General features: G+C 47.6%; 1 protein-coding gene and 1 pseudogene across 7 annotated transcripts in view; one reads left to right on the top strand and one right to left on the bottom strand.

Moving 5' to 3' along the window:
• Positions 1–16,738, bottom strand: part of LOC309651822 (heparan-sulfate 6-O-sulfotransferase 2) — a gene marked incomplete at its 3' end in the record, with an annotated part of 141,444 nt that extends 124,706 nt beyond the window's left edge. For 4 of the 6 annotated variants that reach the window (XR_014258423.1, XM_082444889.1, XM_082444890.1 and 1 more), the window contains exons 1-2: positions 16,301–16,738; positions 14,928–15,446 (exon numbers count right to left, since the gene is read on the bottom strand). Coding sequence is in view for 5 of the 6 variants with exons in the window: in XM_082444889.1 (XP_082301015.1) it covers positions 14,928–15,446; positions 16,301–16,728 (947 nt within the window). Of the gene's footprint in view, positions 1–303; positions 7,137–14,923; positions 15,447–16,300 lie in introns of those variants that run through there. The other 2 variants (XM_082444891.1, XM_082444892.1) reach the window with 2 other exon arrangements.
• A 5,452-nt stretch (positions 16,739–22,190) lies between these two features.
• LOC309653315 (cytochrome c oxidase subunit 7B, mitochondrial pseudogene) lies at positions 22,191–23,538 on the top strand (annotated as a pseudogene). Its single transcript has one exon. The product of its transcript is annotated as a cytochrome c oxidase subunit 7B, mitochondrial pseudogene (transcript).
• Positions 23,539–24,464: the final 926 nt, after the last annotated feature.

Below are 24,464 nucleotides of genomic sequence, written 5' to 3' on the forward strand. Positions count from 1 at the left end.
AGTCTAGCCAAGCCACAGACCTTCAGCTCCCCCCAGGTCAAAAGTATACCCGCTCCTGAACAGGAGAAACTGTTGGAAACGAAAAAGTGTGATTTTAGTCTCATCCTAATGGATCTTGTGACATCCAGGTCTCTAAGCTCCTCAATAATAATTTTTCAAGGCCATCTGGAATAAACAGAAGTCCCACTCCAAGCTGCATGTATGCAAATTGCGGCACTTTAAATGGATTTTGTCCTTAAATGCATAAACCAAAAAGCATGCAAACAACTGGATTAGAAAAGCAAGGTTTTTTTTTAAACCTCTCTAATTGGCATTAAGTCACCAAACATTGTCAAACACATATCACTTGCTTAATTATTTTGTGTGCACATGTGTATATCTTTATAACTTCATAAACATATAAATGAGAGGGAGATGCAGATTTAATGTACACCCATATGGCGATAAATACAAAAGCTGCCAGAAGATTGTAAAATGCTATACTAATGCTAAAATGATACCTTTTTTTTCTTTTGCTTTGCTTCCAAGTCACAAAGAACAAATTGAGAGTAGAGACACTAAGCCTGGATCCTTATGTAAAAGGAGACATACACACAGACCTTTTTGTCCTGCAATGCAAAATGTTTTTTAAATACCTTTCTTCGGCTCCATATTCTCCTATTAGTCTAATTATCTTTCATTAATCTCATAGTGTGTTTATGCATAAAATCATTTCTGCATGTCCATTAAAATTTGTATTGAAGTAATTTTTCATAAATAACCTACTACGCATCATTCACACCTATATGCTTCATTTCAACACTGCTTTAGGGCTTCCCTGGTGGTGCAGTGGTTAAGAATCTGCCTGCCAATGCAGGGGGCACGGATTCAAGCCCTGGCCCGGGAAGATCCCACATGCCACGGAGCAGCTAAGCCCGTGCACCACAACTACCGAGCTTGCGCTCTAGAGCCCGTGAGCCACAAATACTGAAGCCCACACGCCTAGAGCCCGTGCTCCGCAACAAGAGAAGCCGCCACAATGAGAAGCCCGCGCACCGCAACAAAGAGTAGCCCCCTCTTGCCGCAACTAGAGAAAGCCCGCACGCAGCAACGAAGACCCAACACAGCCAAAAATAAATAAATTTATTTTTTAAAAAAACCACTGCTTTAATGAGTTTTAGTTGGCCTATTACAGTCATAGAACATACTGAACCACTTTCAGCAAAACCAATCACAAAAATAATAAATATGTTTGCCTCTAGTGTATATGGCAAATAGGCTCAAACAGTTTTTCAACCTTCAAGGTGTTGTGGGAGTTAATCTTCTACGTAGCAAAATCTCAGCCATGAGGCATCTGCTGAGGTGGCCATCATCCCAAGGTCAAACTCCTCTGGTTGTATTGGGCATCTTTTTACCATCCTTCCAAGCCTTCAACCTAATTTCTTTGCCCTCCGCACTATGTCTGCCAGCCTGGTAGGCCCATGCTAATTTGCACATTCTCTCAAATGGCTCTTTTCTTTTTTTAATTTTTATTTTGTAATTTTAAAAAATTTTTCATTGGAGTATAGTTGATTTACAATGTTGTGTTCATTTCTGCTGTACAGCAAATTGAATCAGTTATACATATACATATATCCATATATGTATATACATGTATCTTTTTTAGATTTGAATGGCTCTTTTCTTTTTTTTTTTTTTAATTTTTTTTTTATTGGAGTATAATTGCTTTACAATGGTGTGTTAGTTTTTGCTTCATAACCAAGTGAATCAGCCATACATACACATACGTTCCCATATCTCTTCCCTCCTGCATCTCCCTCCCTCCCACCCTCCCTATCCCACCCTTTTAGGTGGTCACAAAGCACAGAGCTGATCTCCCTGTGCTATGTGGCTGCTTCCCACTAGCTATCTATTTCACATTTGGTAGTGTATATATGTCCATGACACTCTCTCACCCTGTCACATCTCACCCCACCCCCTCCCCATATCCTCAAGTCCTGAATGGCTCTTTTGTAAAGCTGCCTCTTCCAAAGGAGAGAGAATGGTCACTCCTATGGGAATTTGCTACTCTCACTTGGTTATTTCAGTAATAAGACACTTCTATTATCTTCATGATAAGCCCCTGGCATAAGAGCAGGCTTCAAGATTCATTTTCTCTGGGACCCCCTCACTTGAATTTGAGAGAAAGCTTTATTTCACTGGCTCCTCATAACGCAAGATTATGTGAGGTGCCCTGGCTGAACTCATTCACAATGCCCTCCAAAGGCTGTGTCTACACAGACCAAAGGGGGCAAAAAAAGCAATGGTCATTTATAGAAACAGGCCAGGTCAGAGCAGTGCGACTGACATTGCTAATGAGGCAACTGCCAACATTCCGGAAGGAGTAAGATGCTTCGGCCTCTTACAAATCTTGTGAAGTGGGTGCACCATATTTTAGGCCCACACGGGGCATAAATTAAAATACAGTTGAGGTCTTCATTTTCCTTATCTGGAAAAAAACCCCAAATCTTTCCTCTAACCTAACTCCTTTCTTTTCTTCCCCCTAAAACATAATTCTTCTGTGTAAATCATTGTTGAAAGCATTTACAATATCTTGGATATCTAAATCCTTGTTTAAGAGGGGAAAAGAAGAGCTGCAGAATTTACCTTTAGAGAGTGATTTTTTTTTTTTAATTTTTTGGCCATGCCACACAGCATATGGGATCTTAGTTCCCTGACCAGGGATCGAACCCACGGTCCCTGCATTGGAAGCATGGAGTCTTAACCACTGGACCACCAGGGAAGTCCCTAGAGAGTAATTTTTATTAAACATTTTAAAAGGTGCTTTAAAAAATCAGTTAACATGTTGGATCCTGATATCTCCAGGTAGTCACTGCAGGTCTCCATTCCACTTAGTTTGTATAGACACATAGCCAAAAAAGAGGGTAAAGGCTTTTACTATGGAGAACAGTATGGAGGCTCTTTAAAAACCTAAAAATAGAGTTACCATATGATTCAGCAATCCCACTCCTGGGCATATATCCAGAGAAAAGTCTAATTTGAAAAGACACATGCAGGCTTCCCTGGTGGTGCAGTGGTTGGGAGTCTGCCTGCCAATGCAGAGGACACGGGTTCGAGCCCTGGTCCAGGAGGATCCCAGTTGCCGTAGAGCAACTGGGCCCCTGCGTCACAACTGCTGAGCCTGCGCTCTAGAGCCCGCGAGTCACAACTACGGAGCCCGTGTGCCACAACTACTGAAGCCCATGCGCCTGGAGCCCATGCTCTGCAACAAGAGAGGCCACCGCAACGAGAAGCCTGCGCGCCGCAGCGAAGAGTGGCCCCCGCTCGCCGCAACTAGAGAAAGCCCGTGAACAGCAAGGAAAGACCCAATGCAGCTAAAAATAAATAAATAAATTTATCTTAAAAATTTCTTTAAATTAAGAAAAGACACATGCACTCCTATGTTCACAGCAGCACTGTTTACAATAGCCAAGACACTGAAGCAACCTAAATGTCCATCAACAAATGAATGGACAAAGATGTGGTACAATGGAATATTAGCCACAAAAAAATGAAGTAATGCTATTTGCAGCAACATGGATGGACCTAGAGATTACCATACTAAGTGAAGTAAGTCAGACAAAGACAAAAATCATATGATATCACTTATATATGGAACCTAAAAAAATGATACAAATGAGCTTATTTACGAAACAGAAACAGACTCACAGACACAGAAAACAAACTTATGGTTACCAACAGGGAAAGGGCTGGGGGGAGGGATAAATTAAGAGTTTAGGATTAGCAGATACACACTACTATATATAAAATAGATAAACAACAAGGACCTACTGTATAGCACAGGGAACTAGATTCAATATCTTGTAATAAACTGTAATGGAAAAGAATCTGAAAAAGAATATTTATATGTGCGTGTGTGTGTGTGTGTGTGTATGAAACTGAATCACTTTGCTACACACCAGAAACTAACACATTGTAAATCAACTATATGTCAATAAAAACAATAAATTAACAAAGGATGGATGGTAAGGGCTTTTGGAGATGTGTCTGAGAATTTAGTAGACATTAAAACATATCAGACACGCCATGTGGCCCAGTTGGTTTTAAATGCCAACTCCAATACTGACTGGCTGTGTATATTTGGGCAGGTTATATATCTCATCCAATTATCTGTTTTCTCCTCTTTAAATGGGTTTTTTACACATCTACCTCAAAGGGTTATTTCGAGGATTAAATGAGAAAAATATATGCTATGCCCTTGGCACAGCACCTGGCTCAGTAGGTATCCCAAAACACTAATACATCTTCATGGAAAGTCAGGCCAAGCTACATGGGTCAAACCATCACTTTACAGCACTTCTCTTTGCCTAAGTCTTGGAGTTCTTCACTTTTTCTTTGGTTGTGTTCCAATAAAACTTTATTTACAAAAATAGGTGGAGACAAGATTTGATTGGAAGTTTGCAAACCGCCGTACAGATAATATGTGTAGTGTAGATGTTACAAACACTGTGTATGTGTGTGCATATATATACCTTAGATATGATTTTTCTGAAGTTTGATTTGGTGTATTTTTATGAGTTTGCTGGATATCTGTATGTTTGTGTGAAAGAGCCCTGTGAATGTTCACCCAAACGAACCTTGGAGAAATGTCTGAGTATTTTATATGTGACAGAGATTTTCTTCACAAAGGACAAGTTCTTCCATTACTGCTACATAATTTGCCAAATGCAAATATTTTTATAGTCCTCTGAAGATGCAAAGGTTCCCCAAATGGGTAATGATAGCAAAATGTGAGTCATAATCATAGCCATAATTTTTTTAGCACATATTATATGCTAGGTGCTGAATCGTTGATGTACGTTATATAGATGCTAACATGGAGTTCTTCACTCTTGTGTGTGAATTAACAAGCTTGATGTGGTCGGTGAAGGATTCACAATACTTCCAAATATATCAGACTACTAACGATCCTTCTCGTACACTCAGATATGGCCTGATCCCTTGTTCTTTCTTAAGCACTGCATAGTCAGAATGGTCTATATTTACTCACTGAAGTTTTTCCAGACCAACTTTACAGCTTAGTATATGGTCTATTTTCAAAAATGTTCTGTACGTGCTTGAGAAGAATGTGTATTCTTCTAAATGGATGCTGGTCTTCTATATTGAGTTTGTTAACCATGTTGCTCAAATCCTCTGTACCCTTACTCATTTTTTGTTCATTTCATCTATCAATTTCTGAAAGCAGTTGGTAGATTTTACAATTTCTCCTTATAGCTCTGTCAATTTTTGCTTTATATATTTCAAAACTATGGTATTAAGTGCATACAGGCTTAGAATTGTTATCTGAAGAACTGAACATTTTATCATTATTCAGTGATCCTGTTTATCCCCAAAAAAGGCTTTGCCTTAGTTAATTTAGCTGCATCAGCTTTCTTCTGGTTAGTATTTGCATAGTATATCTATTCCAATCCTATCCGTGTCCTAATGTTTTAGCTTTGTCTCTCATACACAGCATATAGCTAGATTTTGTATTTTCATCGGTTGTGATAATCTATGTCTTTCAACTGGTGAGTTTAGTCAACTTCTATTTATTGTAATAACTGAGGAGCTGGTTGCCAAGATCAAAGGGCCTTTTAAAAGTACCGCCATGTTTCCTGGCTGTAACCTGGTCACTCTAGTCAATTTCAAAACACTCTTTGCTTGCATTCACTCTCTTGTAGGAAGTTAGCAAAAGTCCAATGATCTCCATGAATGAATTTGAGCTGATACTATACAGTTATGGGAAAAAGTCAATTAATGCAAGGAATAGCACACACAAGCCTAATCCATTTGATGTAAACCAATGCATTGCACACGGTTCAACTGCTCTGTATTCCTTCAGAAAAGTGCATGGAAGTGATTCATTAGAACTATACTCTTCACTGGGACTTCCCTGGTGGTGCAGTGGTTAAGAATCCACCTGCCGCTGCAGGGGACACAGGTTCAAGCCTTGGTCTGGGAAGATCCCACATGCCGCGGAGCAACTAAGCCCATGCGCCACAACTACTGAACCTGAGCTCTAGAGCCCGCGAGCCACAACTACTGAGCCCATGTGCCACAACTACTGAAGTCCACACACCTAGAGCCTGTGCTCCGCAGCAAGAGAAGCCACAGCAATGAGAAGCCCGCGCACTGCAATGAAGAGTAGCCCCCACTCGCTGCAACTAGAGAAAGCCCGTGCGCAGCAATGAAGACCCAACATAGCCAAAAATACATACATAAATAAATAAATTTATTTAAAAAAAAGAACTATACTCTTCACAAGAAAAAGACCAATTCTCTAAGGCTCACTAGGGCATCCCTGCTGGTAAAATTCAAAAAGCAAGCACAGTGAATAAGAAGTCCTTTTTGCAGACATTTACATTGGGAAAGAACATGATTCTTGACAATTCAGAGTAAATGAAGTGCAAATTATTCTCTTATAATATATCCCAGAATTGAAGCTTAAATTGTGACTAAAAAAGAACCCACAGTTTAATCAGAAAAATATATTTATTGGTAATTCCCATGAGCTCATATTTGATACATTTATATCATAAGATAACAAGTTCAAAACTATTGCTAAGTTATAAATATGGAATTTATGCCGAATTTGCATGTATTGAATTTTATTTTGAATTTGCATGTGTGACTGTATTTGAATATTTATAATATTCCAGAAAAAGCACAGTGGAATGTGCAAGACAGATTTATTTAGTGTAATGCTCTGAAATGTGTCAAAGTCTTCAACACTGTTCTTAGAGGCAAAATGGCAGAAATAACAAATGGGACGCAATAAGACCAACTGAATAACCTGCGAAGTCCAATACCTAGCAAAGCTAGGAAAGCTCTTCTGCCAATAAATGTTTTACTAAAGTTTAGACAAATATTTCTCTAAGCTTACACAATGACTTTGTATTAGAAGACATATACCATTAATTAGATTCTTCATTACACTTTAATGGTAGAAGGAACATTCCCATCCATATCCTTTTTTTCTCTAAACTCAGTGACTAAATATCTCATCTTGGGGCTTCTCCGGTGGTCCAGTGGCTAAGACTCTGCGCTCCCAATGCAGGGGGCTCGGGTTCGATCCCTGACCAGGGAACTAGATCCCGCACGCATGCCGCAACTAAGATCTGGTGCAGTCAAATAAATAAATAAATAAATTTTTTAAATATATAGGGGGAAAAAATAAATAAATATCTCATCTTATCTGGCGCAGAACGTTGGTATTAGCTTTCCAAGTGTGAAGCACATTCTTTACACTGTCAAAATAACTTGTACCTAGAATGTAGTCTCCATGGAGTCTCAACAATGAGATTCTGAACCTCACTGTATTGAGTGGCCCCTCAGATACCCAGAGCAGTTGAGGAATGAAATGTTCTAGTCAATTTACAGTTAACCAGGGGCAATGCTATTATGAAGTGAAACTGCTCTGGGGGGAGGCTGCTCCGGCAGAATACACTCCCCTTCTCTCCTGGATGAGGGCAACACATGCACTAACTGATCTAAGCTCTCAGTTGTGGACGTTTAGAACTACAGCCCTTCTCCAACCCCAAGACTTTGCTCTTCCAGCCAGACCATTAGCTCTGGTGTCAGTTCATTTGAAAAGAGGCTCACGAAGATTCAAAATCCAGGCTATCTTCGGTGGCTCTGGCTGAGCAGAGTAAGCCTTTTATTTCCAACTGTGTGCCATTATTAATTTCCAGCTTCATTTAATTTTTAAACAGAGTACAAGCAATAGCAATCCACTCGAATGCCTCTGTACTGTACTGGTGTAAGAGTTTCATGGATTCCTTGGAATATGATAAGAGCCAATCATCAGAAAAATCAACAGCTGATGCCTGACTTATCACCTCTGCCTTTCAGTCTGTGAGTTTATTTAGCTGAGGCTGCTTTCCTCATTAAGGACGCCCAGAATACAAGAGGCTAATGAAATAACCAGCCATAGTTTTAGAAACCAAGAAGCAGACTGTGTAATTTATCACAGCCATTATAAAGCATCATTTTTGAAACTGTTAATGTTTACTTTTACTATGAAAGTAATGCATACTCATATAGGAAATTCAAATCCTTCAGAGAAACAGGAAAAGAAAATAAGTCACTAATTGATCTATGGCTATCTCGGTATTTTTCTTCCATTCTTTGCCTTTTATGCTTAGATTGAGAGGGGTGGAAAGATGATTTGCCTCTCTCCTTCCTCACCCCCTCTCTCACATAATTGTAGTCATACTGGGCCCATAACTGTCTATCTCTTTTTCCCTTAGCATTAAATCACTACCAATTTTCTATACTCTAAAAAGGACATTTAAATGGTTTTGAAATAATCCCTCAAGTGGATGTACTGAGATTTCTTGAACCATTCTCCTATATGTGGATGCAGATTTTTCTGATTTGTTGCACTTATGAATAACTCCAAATAACTTAACAAATAATGGTAGCCTCCTAAGATACCATTCTCATATCACCCTATGCTTTTCCCCCATGGCGCTTCTCACAATTTTAAGTAATGAATTATTTGTTTCATGTCTACCTTTCCCACTCTATGAAACCAGGGACCACATCTACCTGGCTATTTTTGGACAGATGAACACTTCTCATTTTTATGTAATCATAACTGTCGATCTTTTCCTCTCTTCAAACAGCCTTTTACCTGGCTGAGAGTTCCACATGTGAATTGCAGCTATCACTTAAATAATAATGCCAATTGTGAATTCAGACTAACTGGATTCACAGACTCCTACATATACAGCTAAGTCCTAACCTGTCCAGAGGCCCCATTCTCACTTCCTTACAAGCCTTGGCCACTAGAAGCCTAGGCAACTTAGACCGGTCACAGTTCTCGGTATCCTCCCAGCCCCAAGCAGATCGCCTTCTCAACCTCTCCGTTTTGTCAATGGTACCACCTCAACTCCAGACTGGAAATCAGGGCGGTACCTTTAACTGGACTACAGCCTTCATTTACTTTTATGTTTTTTACATCCCTGCCATGCAAGAGCTTCTCATACTCACTGGGGTTCAACCTCCTTGTTGCCATTCCAGGATCTCTACAATGAGGTTCCCTAACCCTCCCCCAGGCATGAACCTCCTCAGGTCTGGCCAGCCCTGGCTAGGTGAGGTGACTTGACCTCACGATGCCATGAGGATGCCACGCCCACCCACAATGCCTCCTTTCTTCTAAATACAACCCACCTATTCCTAGAGGCCTTTCCAAACAGATCTCTCCTTTTTCTGGCCTGCTCCTCATACTTTAGAAAGGAAAGGGCCTTAGAAAGCATCTCCTTTAAATCTCCCATTTTACAGAGGGGGATGGACTTGCCCCAAGTCACATGTTCCTCCCCAGCCCCCCACCCCCCATCTACACACGACATAGTTCTGCACTTTACCATCTAATCTTAATGAACTTGAGGCTGAAGATGGTGACCTTGACTTTTTTGGATTTGTCTAGGCTCTAATCTCCCCCAACTGCTAGCACTGGGCAGAGGTCATAATACTTACTCCACAAAGTTTGCTGATTAGACCTAAACTGTTATATAAACAGATGGACTTTTCTCTATTTTTAAAACATATTCTGGTAAAGATATGACATTTTAAAGACATTATTGATATTCAAATCATTTTCAAACAAAATCCATCTTTATTAAATATCTAAAACACCAAATTATTCTGTTCTACTGTAAGCTCTGTGAGAGCAAAGATGACACGTCTTCCCTGGAATATAATGGGCAGTTTTGCAGAATTTTGTTTAACGAATGACAGAGGGAAGAGGTGACTATTCTTTAATGTCATTTCATGCTACTTACGTTGACGACAGATATCTAGAAAAGACGAGCTCTAACATTCTTATTGCCACGTAACAGCACTAATCTAAAATCGCTATTAAGGATATCAAATTCTGAAGAGCTTTTTATACCACCTTGAGAACTTCGAGCTTTGTTGGGTCGCCAGCGACATGTTTGCCATCTGGGCAAAGACGCTAACTACTACGGCTGAAGTTCTACAGATGTTATCATGGTGAATTTCTCGCCTTCTCCTGAGAAATACGTGGCAGGGGAGTAATAACAGCTCTTAGTATCCTCTTAGCATCCCCAGCTAAGTGAAGCTACGCCTATGAGAACCCAGTGGCCTACAGCCTGAGGGACCAGAAGGACGGCATCGCTGCCTGGATCAATCCACTCACTCGCTGCCTTGCCCTGTACCAAAGTCTGTCGTGTTGTCCTGCTTCACTGCAGGAGGGAAGGAGTGGAGCGTGGGCATGTGAGCCATGAGCAGGCTTGTGCACTACGGACTTCTTGCTAAGACATGGCTCTATCAAAATGGAGCCACCTTGGGAATTCCCTGGCGGTCCAGCGGTTAGGACTTGGCGCTTTCACTGCTGGGGTCCGGGTTCGATCCCTGGTCAGGGAACTAAGATCCCACAAGCCGCACACGGCCCAAAAAAAAAAAAAAAAGAGCCACCTTTAAACAAGAAAGGGAAAGAAAAGGAAGCCTTTACCACAAGTATTAAAAAGGAGTGACCACAAAGAAGACAAAAGAAAGAAAGAGAAAAGGCTATGCTCCATGTAAATGCCTTGTGGTCCTTTCCTGTCAGTGATAGCCTAGTGGTTTCTAGGTGACGATTAATTACTCTTCCGTAAGACTGCTGCAAAACGTAGAGATACTAAACGTCTAGGATGCAACGTGATTATGACGATCAGACTCTTTGACTTGGGTAGCCATGGAACCTGACCTTCCCCTGCCGCCAGCCGCCGCCCGAGTGTGCCAGCCAGCGCAGTGCCTGGGGAAGAAGAATGAGGCTGGTGCAGTTTCTTGGTGCCCATTCTGAGTTCCTCCCACAGACCCAGTGATGCACTAGAGCTGGCTACAGACGGAGGGAATTTGGCCTGAGAAAAGCCTGCAGAATTCGGGAGTTTGAAGAGCTGGTGAGCAACCATGTTTTGACACATTTTCAAAAACAGTCTTGGTAATTCAAGATTGAGCAGGACCTTTCTCTGGCCCCTAAACAATAGATGCATGAAATGCAATTTCTAGGTTTTTTGAAAAGAAATACGATTCTTAATAAACAATTTGTGCCTTCTGCCAGCCAAGCACTCTCTCTCTTTGTCCTCTCCAGGCAACGTGATGGCAGCCGTTTCCACTCAGCAGTTATATATCACTCGAGCACTTCACCATCCGCCGAGGCAGGGAAGCATCTCGAATGTAGCAGTGGGAGCAGGATTCAGCTCTTGGCTTGCAGCCACGGTGGCCTCTCATGCCCCCCCCCCCCACCAATGTGGATGGATGGCTGTGAGTCAAAAGGTGGCCCTTGTTGCCGCTGAGGCCTCTTCCTGACGCTTAGTCACCAGGCCCCCAGCGTCCTCCCATCCTTCTCAGCTTTGTAGTGATTTCTGACTAGGCAATGAGAGGCCCCTTTGCCACCCAGCCACGAGACCTTCTCCTGGTGAGCATAAAACCTCAGGGAGGTAGAAATCTGTTTTTCTCCCAATGGCTGCGGCAACCCTGGTCCAATCACGCGTGCAAACACATGTGTAAAAATGCCTGGAAACGGTGATGATGTAGGCGATAATAATACCAGTTAACATTCACTGAGTGTTCATTTCGTGGTAATGACTCCCATGAAACACCTCACTGTGCTTTCACAAAATAAATAAATAAATTTTAAAACACCTTGTTCATGGAGTCACAGTCAACAGAGCAAGGGCTGTGGAAGCAGCCAGAGCTGGAGTAAGGTCCCTGCTGTGTCACTAAAGAGCCCAATGACCTTGAGAAAGTCCTTCAATCCCCTTGGGCTTCTGTCTCATGGGACAAATGGGGAGACTTTTGCCCATTCTGCCTTCCTCCTATACATAGTGCAAGTTTACAGAGAAATACCAGAGATAAGGGATGGAAAAGCTCATCAAAAACTGGAATGCACTCTCCACAAGACAAGGCTGGGACAGACTCTGGTCCAAGGTCATACAGCTGGTTCATGGCTGGCCTGGAACGAAGGCCCAGGTGTCAGGACTCCCAGGCCAAACAGACTGAGCTGCTGTTCCGCTCAGCTCAGTGGCGCACAGAACCACCAGCAGCTGGCATGGAAGCCTGCTCCACACACGAACTCCCCATGGCTGACTTTCGCATCTCCCAAGACCAGCTCCTCGGCCTCACGCGTCACCACCAGCGCAGCTGCCTCTGTCTAAATTTTCAACACACACACACACACACTCTCTCTCTCTCTCACTGTCACACACTTGTGCATACCTTCTCTCACACAGATTATCAGAATTCACAGAACTGCTCCTGTAAGCAGGGATTTGTCAACATCCTGGGAAATTCTGGAACCCTCCGGCTATGACTACTCTTCAGGATGAAGATTTCTGGAGGTGGGTAGGAATTAAGGAAATAAAAGAAACGCCCTTGGGATAGCCATGTGTTTCTCTAGCAAATTTTATTTCATTTCGGTGAATACTGTAAGACCCAGTAATTCTGACTCTTTTAAAAAGTGGTTTTTCTTCTGGGCTTCCCTGGTGGCGCAGTGGTTAAGAATCCACCTGCCAATGTAGGGGACACGGGTTCGAGCCCTGGTCCGGGAAGATCCCACATGCCGCGGAGCAACTAAGCCCATGCACCACAGCTACTTAGCCTGCGCTCTAAACCCCGTGAGCCACAACTACTGAGCCCACGTGCTGCAACTACTAAGCCCGCGTGCCACAGCTACTGAGTCCACGTGCCACAACTACTGAGCCCGTGCACCTAGAGCCCGTGCTCCGCAACAAGAGAAGCCACCGCAATGAGAAGCCCGCGCACCGCAACGAAGACCCAACACAGCCAAAAATAAATAAATAAAATAAATAAATTTTTTAAAGAAGTGGTTCTTCTTTTACTAGACTAGATGGCACTGTGGTATCACCCTTTTGATGATCAAGAAAATCTTATTTCATTTCAAATAATTTTGCTTCCATTGGGGGCCGTCCAAGAGGCTGAACCCTCCCCTTGAGGGGTCCTGGTTATCTTATGGTAAATTTCTGAAGTAATCTGCCAAAAGACCAGATACACAATCAAGACCACAATAATAATGTGTGTCTACAGATCCTGTCACACCCTGACCTACATGTCCAAAAGGATTTTAAAAGGCACATGTGCCCTGAGGAATTACAAACAGGGCCGGGGAGTCCATAGTGGCCAAGACTTCATTTTTACTCCTGTGCCACAGCCATGGCTGTGGAATTCAATTTTTGCCCTCAAGAGCTTTTTACATCACCACCCCTCACAAAACCTACAGGCTCTATCAGCAACAGGGATTACTTTCAATATTGCCAAACTATTTACGAACGTCTTAAACACCAGAGTCTTGTGGTGACAATGGCTTACACAATTCTCACAACAGACTGAGGCAGCAACCTTCCTAGGGTCAAGGTTCTCTTAGGTTGGGGAAAAAAAAAAAAACGGTTAGTGCTGGAAGGGAAATGAAAGTTCAACAGATTCTCCCAGAATTCCAGCATTCAAAAAGGACACTGTAAACTGAGGGAAGGGAAGGTGAGTAGGGGGTGAGGTTTCCTCTAAATCTCAGTGGTGACCAGGAAGTCGGAGGGCTCCATTCGTCTGGAGCTGGGCAGAAGAAACTGCCTGGCTCTGGCATTCCAAGAGGCATCAACAAAATATGGCCGTAGCCCTCACCATGAGGGGTTGGGGAGGCAGAGGAGGGAGTGGGGAGCCTGCCCAGGGAAGCAGCCTCCGGGACCCTTGTGGTCACCTCGCTGGGGAGACAGAGAGCATGGCCATGTCAACGAGACTCACCTTGTCCATTCCCCGGACTGCCTGCCGCAGCCCACATCTGTTTTAGGGAGAGTCGCAGAATGGGAGCCCTGACTGGGGCAACTGCACCCCAAAGAGTCCTTCCTACTACCCCCTTTATGGCACTCCATGACCTCCAGCAACTGGGCATTGCAGCTGGCTGGAGGAAAATGCCCTAGCTTCAAAAGCAAGTGGCTTTTCACAAAACAGCTCTTTCCGATTCAGCCCTGGGTTCCCATCAAGTTGGCTGGCGGCGCCCTGCTCTGGGGCTCAGACTTTGTAAATCAGGAGAGGTTTCTCAAGACTGAGCCCCACATGGGATCCGGGGCAGCGTTCCACCTGCCCTTCGACCCGCGGGGTGCCCCTCGCACTCGTAAAGCGCCGCTGATGCCCGGCGTGCAGCCAGTAGTGCGGGGCGCAAGCTGGGTACCACGAGCTCTCTCTGGGTGTCCGCAAACAGCCGCAGAGGGACATTCATTCGCCCAGGGACAGCAGAGCCAGTGGAGAGAAAGGAGGAGGGAGGCGACAAAAGTCAGGAAAGAAGAGAAAGAACAAAAAGGGTTAAAGAAAGAACGAGAAACAAAGTGAAAGAGGAAAACGGAGGGAAAAGGAAAGAGCGAGCGGTCAGGAGCTGACAAGATCCCATGCACGAGAAAGAGAAAAAGGCAAATAGAGGAAGCGAGGGGAAAGGCAGGGGGAGGGGAAATGCGGGAGCGGGAAAGGAGAGCGAAAGGAGGCTTGGGAACCTGGGTGCGGAGAAAAGGAGCGAAAGGCTGGAGGGGCTCAGGGACGCGGCACTCAGAGCGCAGTTCTTCCGGGCCCTCCAGTGCGGAGTCTGCGTGCTGTGCCCTGTCCCGGCGGCGGCCGGGGGGCGCTCGTCCCGGGCCTCCTGGCCGCTTCCCCCGCGCGCACTCCCAGCCGCCAAGCAGGCCAACCCGCGGGCAGACAGAGGAGCCGTCCCAGGTCGGAACGGACGAGCTTCCTGCAGCCGCCACAGCGCCACGAGCGCGCGCGCCGGGGCGCCACCGCAGGGGCGCCGAGGTGCTCCCTGGGTCGCCGGCAGCGGCTGGCCGCGCCTCCCGGCCCTCCGCCCGCCCCGGCCCGGGTCCGCTCCCGCGCCCCAGGGCCCCGCTCCGCCGCGGGCGCGCACTCACCTGGACGGTCTCAGCCTGGCGTCGCGCTTGCCGTCCACCACGGCGGGCACGCAGCTGGTGAGCTCGGTCCAGTCGGCGTGCAGTCCGCAGCTCCAACCCGTGGAGAACCTGGAGAAGAGCCAGGTCTCCCGCTTACCCGGCCGGTGGCAAGTGCATTTCTTCTGACCCACGCGGCATTCGCACGGTTGCTCCAGCTGGATATTGCGCACCAGGTGGCGGCCGAAAGTGGTGCCTCCAGTCTTCTGGATGTGCAGGAACACGATCAGGTCATCGCCCTTGATGTCGAAGTCTACCTTGCGCAGGAGGTCGCCGCGGCTGAAATTGTAACGGGGCACGAACCTGGCGGAGCTCTCATCCTCCGAGCGGTACGGGTCCGGCATCGGGGAGCTGAACGCCTGCAGGCGGAGGAGCTGGCATTCTGTGCCGGGGCACACGTATTGGAGGACGATCACGGCAAATAGGAAGAGCATCACCAAAGCCAGCAGCAGCTTGTTGGATTTCTCATCCATGTTCCCGACGCTGGGGGAAACCCAAGCTCCTTACGTCAATCCCGCAGCTCAGCCCGCGCTCGCCGTGCGCCCGTACCGCCCCCCTCCCCCTGGCGCCGCCGTTGCGCCCCTTTCCCCCTCCCCTCGGCACCGAGTACTCCACCGCGGCGGCGGCGGCGGCGGCGCCCTTCCCCGCTTCCTTCCTTCCCGGCAGGCTCAGCGCTGCGGCTTCTGCCGCACACACCCCCCTCCCCCCGACTCCTTCCCGCTGGCCGCCTGCCCTCTCCCAGCGCCAGAGCTCTCCGGAGCCGCTTCGCGGGGTTTCGTACCCGTGGGACCCCGCCTGACCCGGTTGCCCCACTCCTCAACTCATACCACGGGTCCGAGCCCCCGCGCGTCTTGTTCCACTCTCGGTGGCTCCGTGACTCCCATCCCCATCCTGCTTCGCCCGCCGGACTCTACCGGGCGCTTCTGCCCCCCAGTCCCCTTGGCGCGCACGCCGCCGCCTCCTCGCCTGCCCGACTCTCGGGCTCCTTCCCCGTGCGCCCCGAAGCCCTGCTCTTGCCCGCATCGGGTTGCCCACCTTGGGGGACGCCTCAAGGGGGCTCGGAGCCAGGCGTTCGGAGTTACCCTGGGGGAAGGGGGTCCGCCGGCAGCCCGACTTGCTAGCGGAGACGCTGCGCTACGGGTGCCCGCGGAAGCGCGGGGAGGGAGCCGCAGCGTAGCCAAACGCGCGCCGCGCCCCTCCGGAGCCCCGGAGCCCGGCCGCCGCGGGCCAGCCGGAACTTTGCGCCTTTCTCTCCCCTCGAGGCTGCCTTCCCTTCCCGCACGGCTCTCGCGCGCCCTGGCCCGGGAGCGCGAGTCCCGCTTTCGCCTAAAACGTACCTGGCCAAGGGACCGAAAATCTTGGAGAAGATCGCGCCGAGCACGTGCTTCAGCGAGTGGCCCAGGGCGGCCAGGCCCCGGGTGAGCAGGGCCCGGCAGAGGGAGCCCAGGTCCCAGCGTCTCCTGAGGTCGTGCATCCGCCTGCGGCGGCCTCGGGCCAGCAGCGCGAAGAGAGGGGCGCGCGCGGCTCCCGCCAGAGAGGAAGAAGCCTTTAGGGGCTCGTCCAGGAGCGGCTGGGAGTTGAATCCGCGAGACACACCCCTAGGAGGGCCCGCGCGGACTGAGGCGGCGACTGATCCGGGCCGGCTTGCTGCCAATTCGGCCTCTACTCTGGAATGCCGGCGGGGACAGGTGGTGCGGGCGGGCGCTTCTCGCTCCGGTTGCAACGGCGGCCCGAGCGCCCGGGCTGCACACGCAGGCAGTGCCATTACCCCCTTCAGGCAACTCAGGGTACTTCGGATCTGGAGCGAGCTTGAATTTATGTAATAATGCCTCACGCCTAAGAGCTCGAACCACTTAACAAGCAGAGGACCTGGGTTTTCTCCTGTCTTGGGGGACGGAGGTCACTCCAGTGAGCACATCAGTACACTTCGGCCTGTAATTTCAACCTCCCCTAAAATAGCAAAGGCGCACATTGGGCCTTTTCCCTCTCTCCTTGCCAATTTCCATTCTCCAACGGAAACGGGGGCATTTTCTGAAAAGGTAAGTCAGCATGAAGGAAAAGCATGACCAAAAAACGTTTCAGAATGGGAATTTGAGCCTTTTTAGAGCAGGGACTGGCCCTTACTCCCCTCTTCTTGCTCAATCCTCAGCATCAAGCCCCGTGCCTACAGGAAGGCTTCACTCATATAAGGTGTAGTAAAAGGAACGTACATGACTAAATACTACATCAGAGGGGGGCCATCTAATCCAAGGTGATGTGACAAATGAGGAAACTGAGGCCCAGAGAGGGAAAGGGACGTGCCCAAGGTCACACAGCAGAACCTCAGCGTTTGAACCCAGGAAGCCATCCATTTCCTAACAGCACCTTTTCTAATAAATAGGTGCAGACCATCCTCAAGCCAAGCGTCCAAAAGGCTCTTTTCGGATGCAGGACCAGCAATGTAAGGATTAGCAAGAGAAGAAGGAATGTCCCTTTAGGACAAGGTCCCCAGGACTCAGAACGCAAGACCGTCCCCATCCGACTGTTCGGGTGGAGCTTGCTGCATGCCGGGAACTGGTATTTCCGTGAATGAGTGCCCACCGCTGTCTAGTCCCACCGCTGCAGAAGGAGCACGGGGTGGCGGCAGTGTCTCAGAGCAGCCGGTGAGATGAGTCCCTCCAGAGACAGGCTCTCCCACGATCTCCCTCAGAACATTTGGGCCCCTCACTGAACCCTGCTCCATCCCTCTTCTATTCTCTCTGCGTAGTGAAGCAGCAAGCGCTGGTCTGGGGATCCTGAGTTTCTCTCATTTCCTTGCTGGGCAGCCCTGGGATAATGACCTGCCCCTCCTGAGCCTCAGGTTCCTCTTCTGTAAAATAGGACGAATTCCTCCTTTTTGACCATCTGGGTCACTGTGAGGATGGCCTTTGGGCAAGTCCAAATATGAGGCAGTGTTTACCTGCTGCTCTAAGCTCGGAGGTGCTGACCGAGTCACGGGCCAGTGAAGGCAGGGGCTCTTCTCAGGCTATTTCACAGCTGTGCCCCCTGCCCTTACCTCCCCCCCACCCCAGGTGTCCCCAGTCCTGGCTGAACTTCCATGTGGCCCCCAACCTACCGGGGACAGTGAGAGACCCTTTGTCTGGCTGCAGGCATGAGGGATTCTTGAGAATCCTGCATTTCAGGCATTTTACCTGTCCGGCGGCGCATCCTGGGGGGAATGCTCTGATGAACTTATACTAAGGAGCCAGATGCCGCAACTTACAAGGTAGACCTCCTGGCTTCCCCGAGAGCTCCCCTGATGCCCCCAGGCTTGTAGGACATGTCTGCGAGGGCAGGTGACAGGGGAGCCACGAGGGTCCCTCAGGAGCTCAGCCTGCCGGCTGTCCCTCCCTTCTCCCCGGCCACCCATTCAACCTCTTTGTTCTCTCCAGTATGTGGCTCTCCTCACGGTGCCATCTGAGGACCACCGCCACCACCCCCAACCATTACACCATCATGATGACATTCAGTGGATCCCCAGAGAAACACTGCTGGAACAGTGGGTCACACGTTCATGCCCCCAGCAACTAACTCTGGAGTTTCTGCTCTAAGAGAGATGGGTGGGACTGGAACATGGGAAAGTGCCTTGGGTGGGGGTGGGAGAGTGGTAACCAGTACAGAGAACAATCAGGACTTACTCATTTAGGTCACGAAGAGGAACACATTCACATACAGTCCGACTCCCAGAGCCAGGGGCAGTAAGGTTGGTGGTTTTGCTCTGTGCAAAGAAGGAACAGGAAGGGGCTGTAAAGTCTGGTTTCTGAGATCAGATATGTCACTAACAATCTAGTGTGAATACATACACCAGCTCACTGGAGGATATTTGCATTTACAAGCCTTTCCTCCACCCTCGTGCTATAAGAAAAAGAAAGAAGTGAATCTCTCATGGTGGATTTCATATATCAGGGTTCCTAAAAGTGGGAAGAAACTTTGGGGGGCAGTAGGGGAGCCCACAAGTCTCAGAGGACCCTTCCTGGGGTGAGGGGGCTCCCTGCTAAGAAGAGGGAACTCTTCCTGTGTGTGTCCCAAAGCGCCGCGTTCTCCTGAGGCCAGGCCTGGACCTTGGCAGGACGTTCCAAGACCTCTTGCAGCGCTGGGCTGGGCCCACCTCCCAGGAACCGGTTCCTCTCAGGAACCGAATAACAAAGATCCTGATACTCTAGAAATCAGCCCTATTTTGGAGATTGGGGAGGGGGGCAGAAGAGGAAGCAAACTGGCTGAATTGTCAGGTCTGTGGTTTTGCACCTCCTTCTTTCTTAGGGCAGCCTGAGTTGCTGCGTGTACGTATATACTTGGGATTCCGGACTTGGAAGGTGAAAAGGACTCTGCAGTCTGATCAGGGCTTCTGGTTGTCTCCACAGTGTGGTGTGCTTTGCATTATTTTTCCAGAACCTTGTCCTTCCATGGTTTCCACAAAAGGTTGCCGATTCTGGGAGTATAAAGGTCAGGCGGGCTTGCATACTAAGCAGTGCGCTCCCAAATATGCATTTGGTTTTGCTGGAGTCTGAGAGGAGAGCAGGAGATGGCTGAGAAAGCGCTGGCCTGGCAGTCCAGCGACCTGGGTTCTTGCATTGACTGCTGTGAATGAGACCCCGTATTGACCCCGAGGAAGATACTTGTTCGCTCTTGGGCTCAGCTTCCCTATTTGTAAGAAGGCAAAGTCGGTGTTGTGCCTTGAAGGGCACCTTCCTGCTCTCACATGGTAAGTCACATGCTTTTCTTGTCTTTCTCAGGGCCAAAGTGCTGCCAAACCCTCAGCGCCTTGTTGCAGGGGAGAGCATGGCCCTCCCCGCTTTCTGTGACACTCACATGGCGGGGGTGGGGGGGGCACCAGGCCATCAGCAGCTGGACTTGTTCTGAGCCTGTGTGGCAGGGATAACAGCAGGGTCCCCTGTTCAAACTGAAACAGAAACAGTGAAAACTCGATGTCAAAGAAAGTGCTGCCATTCTTTATACAGAGCATAAAACACTAAAAAAAAACATGCTTTCCCCTTATCCTGAGCATTCGCCTCAATGCTGTCTTTCCAGCTGTCGCTAATTTAAAACAAAAAAAACGCTCATACTCTCAATTATAGGTGATTTTTGTCACAAAGATTGAAGGCATGCAAAGTATTGAGTCACTTCGTTGCTGGTTTTATGCGTCTCTCCAAACTGAATGAGCAGCAGTGCTTCACGGAAAGCGCTGCTCTGAAATTCTAGCTTTAATATTCTAAACAGGTTGAGTGTGTTATAGACGGCACTCTCAACCGTTGTCTACTTTTCCCCCACGAAGCATTGACTTTTATTTGTTTAGCTTTAAAAAAAAAAAAAGCCATGGGGCTGAAGGAATTAAAAGAGGAGGATATGCCGGGGTGAAGTGTGTGCTGAATGAACGTGTGGTGCAAAGGCAAGAGAAAGAAGCACTGGACCAGGGTTCATGGTCGACTCTGAACATGCAGACCCGTGGCTGCCCTTCTCCCGATGGGGGCTCCCCACTATTTCCCTGACAGTGACACCACCACTTGTCACTGACAGCCAATGGAAGAGTCAGTTCAGGCAGGGCCTTGAAAGCCATGGTGTCCCAAGGCCTGGCAACCACCGTAGGCAGCAGGTCAGACTCTGCTCCTGTGACAGTCACATCACTTCTTTGAGCCTCAGTCTCCAATCTTAGAAAATAGCCTGACCAGGTACCTTCCAAAAGCTGGCTTAGGCGTATAGTAAAGAGGAAGCCAATCTGAAATGAACTTACTTTAAAAAGGAGAGAGCACAGGCTTGGAGAGCTCATCACCCTGGGGTTTCATCAGGGTTCTCTGAGCTCCCTCAGAGCCTCAGTTTTCTTATCCATGAAAATGGGGCTATAACAACCTCCCTGGATTGTTGTATGAGTTAACAAAAATAATCTCTGGGGAGCACTCAGTCTAGTTCCTAGAAGGAGTAGACTTGAGTAAATGTTCCTTCTTCTTCCCTTTTGACTCTATCTTTGGTTTGAGCTCTCGGCTGCATTTCCCACAACAGTAACATACACACATTTAATGACAGGTGGCTGGCTTTGCCCCCACCCGTCTTCTTTACCTGCTGTCTTTTCTCACCCTCCCTCCACACCTCTCCAGTGCTCTCCTGGCTGGTGTCCCCTGGAGGAGGAAAGCCTCTGATCCGTTTAATCGCACAGAGGAGTGGGACATGTCCACGTGACCCCTGGCAGGAGACATCTACAAAAGAGGAGGAAGAGGGCAGTGCTTCTACCAAATGTCAAATAGATAGCTAGTGGGAAGCAGCCGCATAGCACAGGGAGATCAGCTCCGTGCTTTGTGACCACCTAGAGGGGGGTGGGATAGGGAGGGTGGCAGGGAGACGACGCAAGAGGGAGGAGATATGGGGATATATGTATATGTATAGCTGATTCACTTTGTTATAAAGCAGAAACTAATACACCATTATAAAGCTATTATACTCCAATAAAGATGTTAAAATAAATAATAAAATTTTTTTAAAAAAGAGGGCAGTGCTTTACCCCAATGAATGATCCCCACCGTAAGACACGATGAAACATGCATAACAGGCCAGTGGAGGAGATGCTTGGGGAGCCGAGGTGGAGTAGAGTCAAGAGTTATAAGTATGTGCAGAACTTACAGGGTCAGCCCCACTGTCAATTATTGACACTAATTTTCAACTCCGTTCACTTCAAAAGTTAATGGTCGATCTGGCCAGAGCAGTTTCAGCAGTTTTGTTCAGCTAAGAGAACCACAGTGGTCAGACTGCAAAACACAGTCAGTTTTGTGTTCGATCTGTATGAGCCAGAGCTGGGCCACCAACACCCGTTCACCGTGGCCAAGTAAAAAGAGCACCAAGCCGGAGCCCAAGAAAACAATGTTTGAGTCTCAGTTCTGCCGCCAGCTCACTGTGTGACCCTGGGCTAGTCTCTTGACGTCTCTGGGATTTAGCTGCTGACCTTGATAAACCAAGGGCCTGCATTAGATGACGCTGAAGGCCCGTCCCAGCAGGCACTTGCTGTGATCTAAGCTACGCCAGCTACTAAAAGAGCTGAGGAGGGACCCCACTTTGTGTGGGCAAAAATGCACTACCGAAGATGGCCCTCCAGCTAGAGGCTGAGTCTGAAAAGTAAAAGAAGGACTTTCATAAGGAGCAAACTTTCTTAGAGCAGTGGGTAAGAAAGAAACTTGAAAATAAGCCTTCCGGGCTTCTACCGACTTGGAAGGTGAAGTCAAAACTGAAGGACTGGAGTTGCCGCCGTTCTGTCTTTAGCTTCACGATGCTTCCCTTGGCCAAAAACGCACTAAGTCGTCTCGGAGTTCGAAGCATTCAACAAACAATGGCAAGGCAGAACCACCCGAAGCGGGCACCTGATTTCCATGACAAATATGGTAATGCTGTATTAGCCAGTGGAGCCACTTTCCGTGTTGCTGTATGGGCATATACAGCAACACAAATTGGAATAGAATGGAACCTGTCCCCTGTTTGCAAAGTCACCCCAAAGGAATGGAGAGAACAGTAATCATCCCAGCTGGTTTAATACTGAATTGTTTCAAAATCAACTCATAATTGATGCCAAGTAAAAAGCATTATGTACCCATTAACATATGGCGTGATTGTAGAAATAAAGTACATTTGAAAACTTAAAAAAAAGAACTGAAGGACTGGGACTTCCCTGGTGGCGCAGTGGTTAAGAATCCTCCTGCCAATGCAGGGGACACGGGTTCGAGCCCTGGTCCAGGAAGATCCCACGTGCCACGGAGCAACTAAGCCCGTGCACCACAACTACTGAGCCTGCACTCCAGAGCCCGCGAGCCACAACTACCGAGCCCCCATGCCGCAACTACTGAAGCCCGCACGCCTAGAGCCCGTGCTCCGCAACAAGAGAAGCCACTGCAATGAGAAGCCCGCACACTGCAACTAGAGAAAGCCCGCGCGCAGCAACAAAGACCCAATGCAGCCATAAATAAATAAATAAAATAAGTAAATTTATATTAAAAAAAAAAACTGAAGGACTGGGGAAAAGTGTTGAGAAGTGACCTCCAGATGACACAAAAGCCCTAGGTGGTTTTAATAATGATAATAACTAAACCAAGAACGGCCTTGCCTGGTCCACAGCCTCCCACTTGTTTGCCTACTCTGGGGTCTTTGCAAGAGAGGAGCACACCCATTGCTGACCTCCTGACTGGTCTCCGTGGGAGTTCCAGTTTTGAATAATAAAATACAAAAGCTGAAAATTATATCTCAGAGCAACACAAAGGATTTGGAGGAAGCTAGCCTTGAGGCCAAAGTGGCTCCCAGGAAAAGGATTTCTTTGTCACTCAAATGGGCTTGAAGGGGAATGTTTTAGAAGAACAACCCAGGAAAAGAGAAAATTAGCTTAGAGAAATCATACATGTCACAGACTAAATGAAAATTAACTTTTAATCAGAGCGAGCCAGACTAGACTTAACTGGGCTTGAGAGCAAAACCTGGAAAAGGACTTACTTTTTCATGTACATATTTTCAAAATCCACATTTCGCCAAAAGGCATGAGAATGCAGAAAGCTACAACGTTAGAGCAGCAGGGGAAAATGAACTTGGTAAAAGACACGTTGAATGTTCATCTCCAGTGAAGAAAGTTGCCTCAGTGGGTACCATCTTGTGAAAGATTTAGCTGATGCAGAAGACAATATTCAAGTCCCCAGTGAGAAGAGTTGATAGGAATGAATGAAGGGTGAGAATTGTAATGGGGGGCGGTTGAGGGGAGAGCAACATTTTGTCAAGGATGCTCCAGTGCTCTGCACAATGGTCATGTCATGGCCATGGTCATGTCTCCTGCAGGCTGACTCCAGAATGTTTAGCAAACTATGCCAGTGAGAGCTCCCGGACTCAACACCTATTATGTATCAAGCACTTGGCTAAACACTTTACGTGCCCTCTCTCAATTAACGTGCTCAGCAGCCCAATGAGGTGGTTACTTCTGTTGTACTTAGTTTACAGATGAGTAAACTGGGTTTTACAGAGTTACAGCTACCCAGCTAGGAAGTAGTAGAGCTGGGACTTGAACCCAAATCTGTCAAACTCCACAGTGACTCCGATGCCCCAGCGATCCTCATCCAGCTCCGAGATGTCTGGGCATGAGCTGGAGAGTGTGAGCTCTCATGTCCCCAAATGGAATATCAAGAGACTTAGATAGTCCTCATCCTAGGCAGGAGAGCTGGGCGGAGAGAGGTCATGGTGTGTGTGTGTGTGTGTGCGCACACACGTTTGTCCATGCACATGCTCTGAGAGCACTGAAGGAGATGGAGGGTAGGGGCCCAGAGTCTGAATTTTAGTAAAGAGGGAAGCAGAGATGGAGACACTGCGAACTGGGTAACTCAACGTGCACACAACCTTGGGACGTCACCCACATTATCTGATAGTGTTATTTTTTGGAAGTGTCATAAGCAACTTTGCCCACTCCACTATGCAATAACCTTCTGGAAGGCTGGGACTTTAGCTTCTTCATTTTTAAAACGTCTCCATAGCTCC

Source organism: Balaenoptera physalus (genome assembly GCF_965194825.1).
Source record: "Balaenoptera physalus genome assembly, chromosome: X".
Taxonomy (NCBI): domain Eukaryota; kingdom Metazoa; phylum Chordata; class Mammalia; order Artiodactyla; family Balaenopteridae; genus Balaenoptera; species Balaenoptera physalus.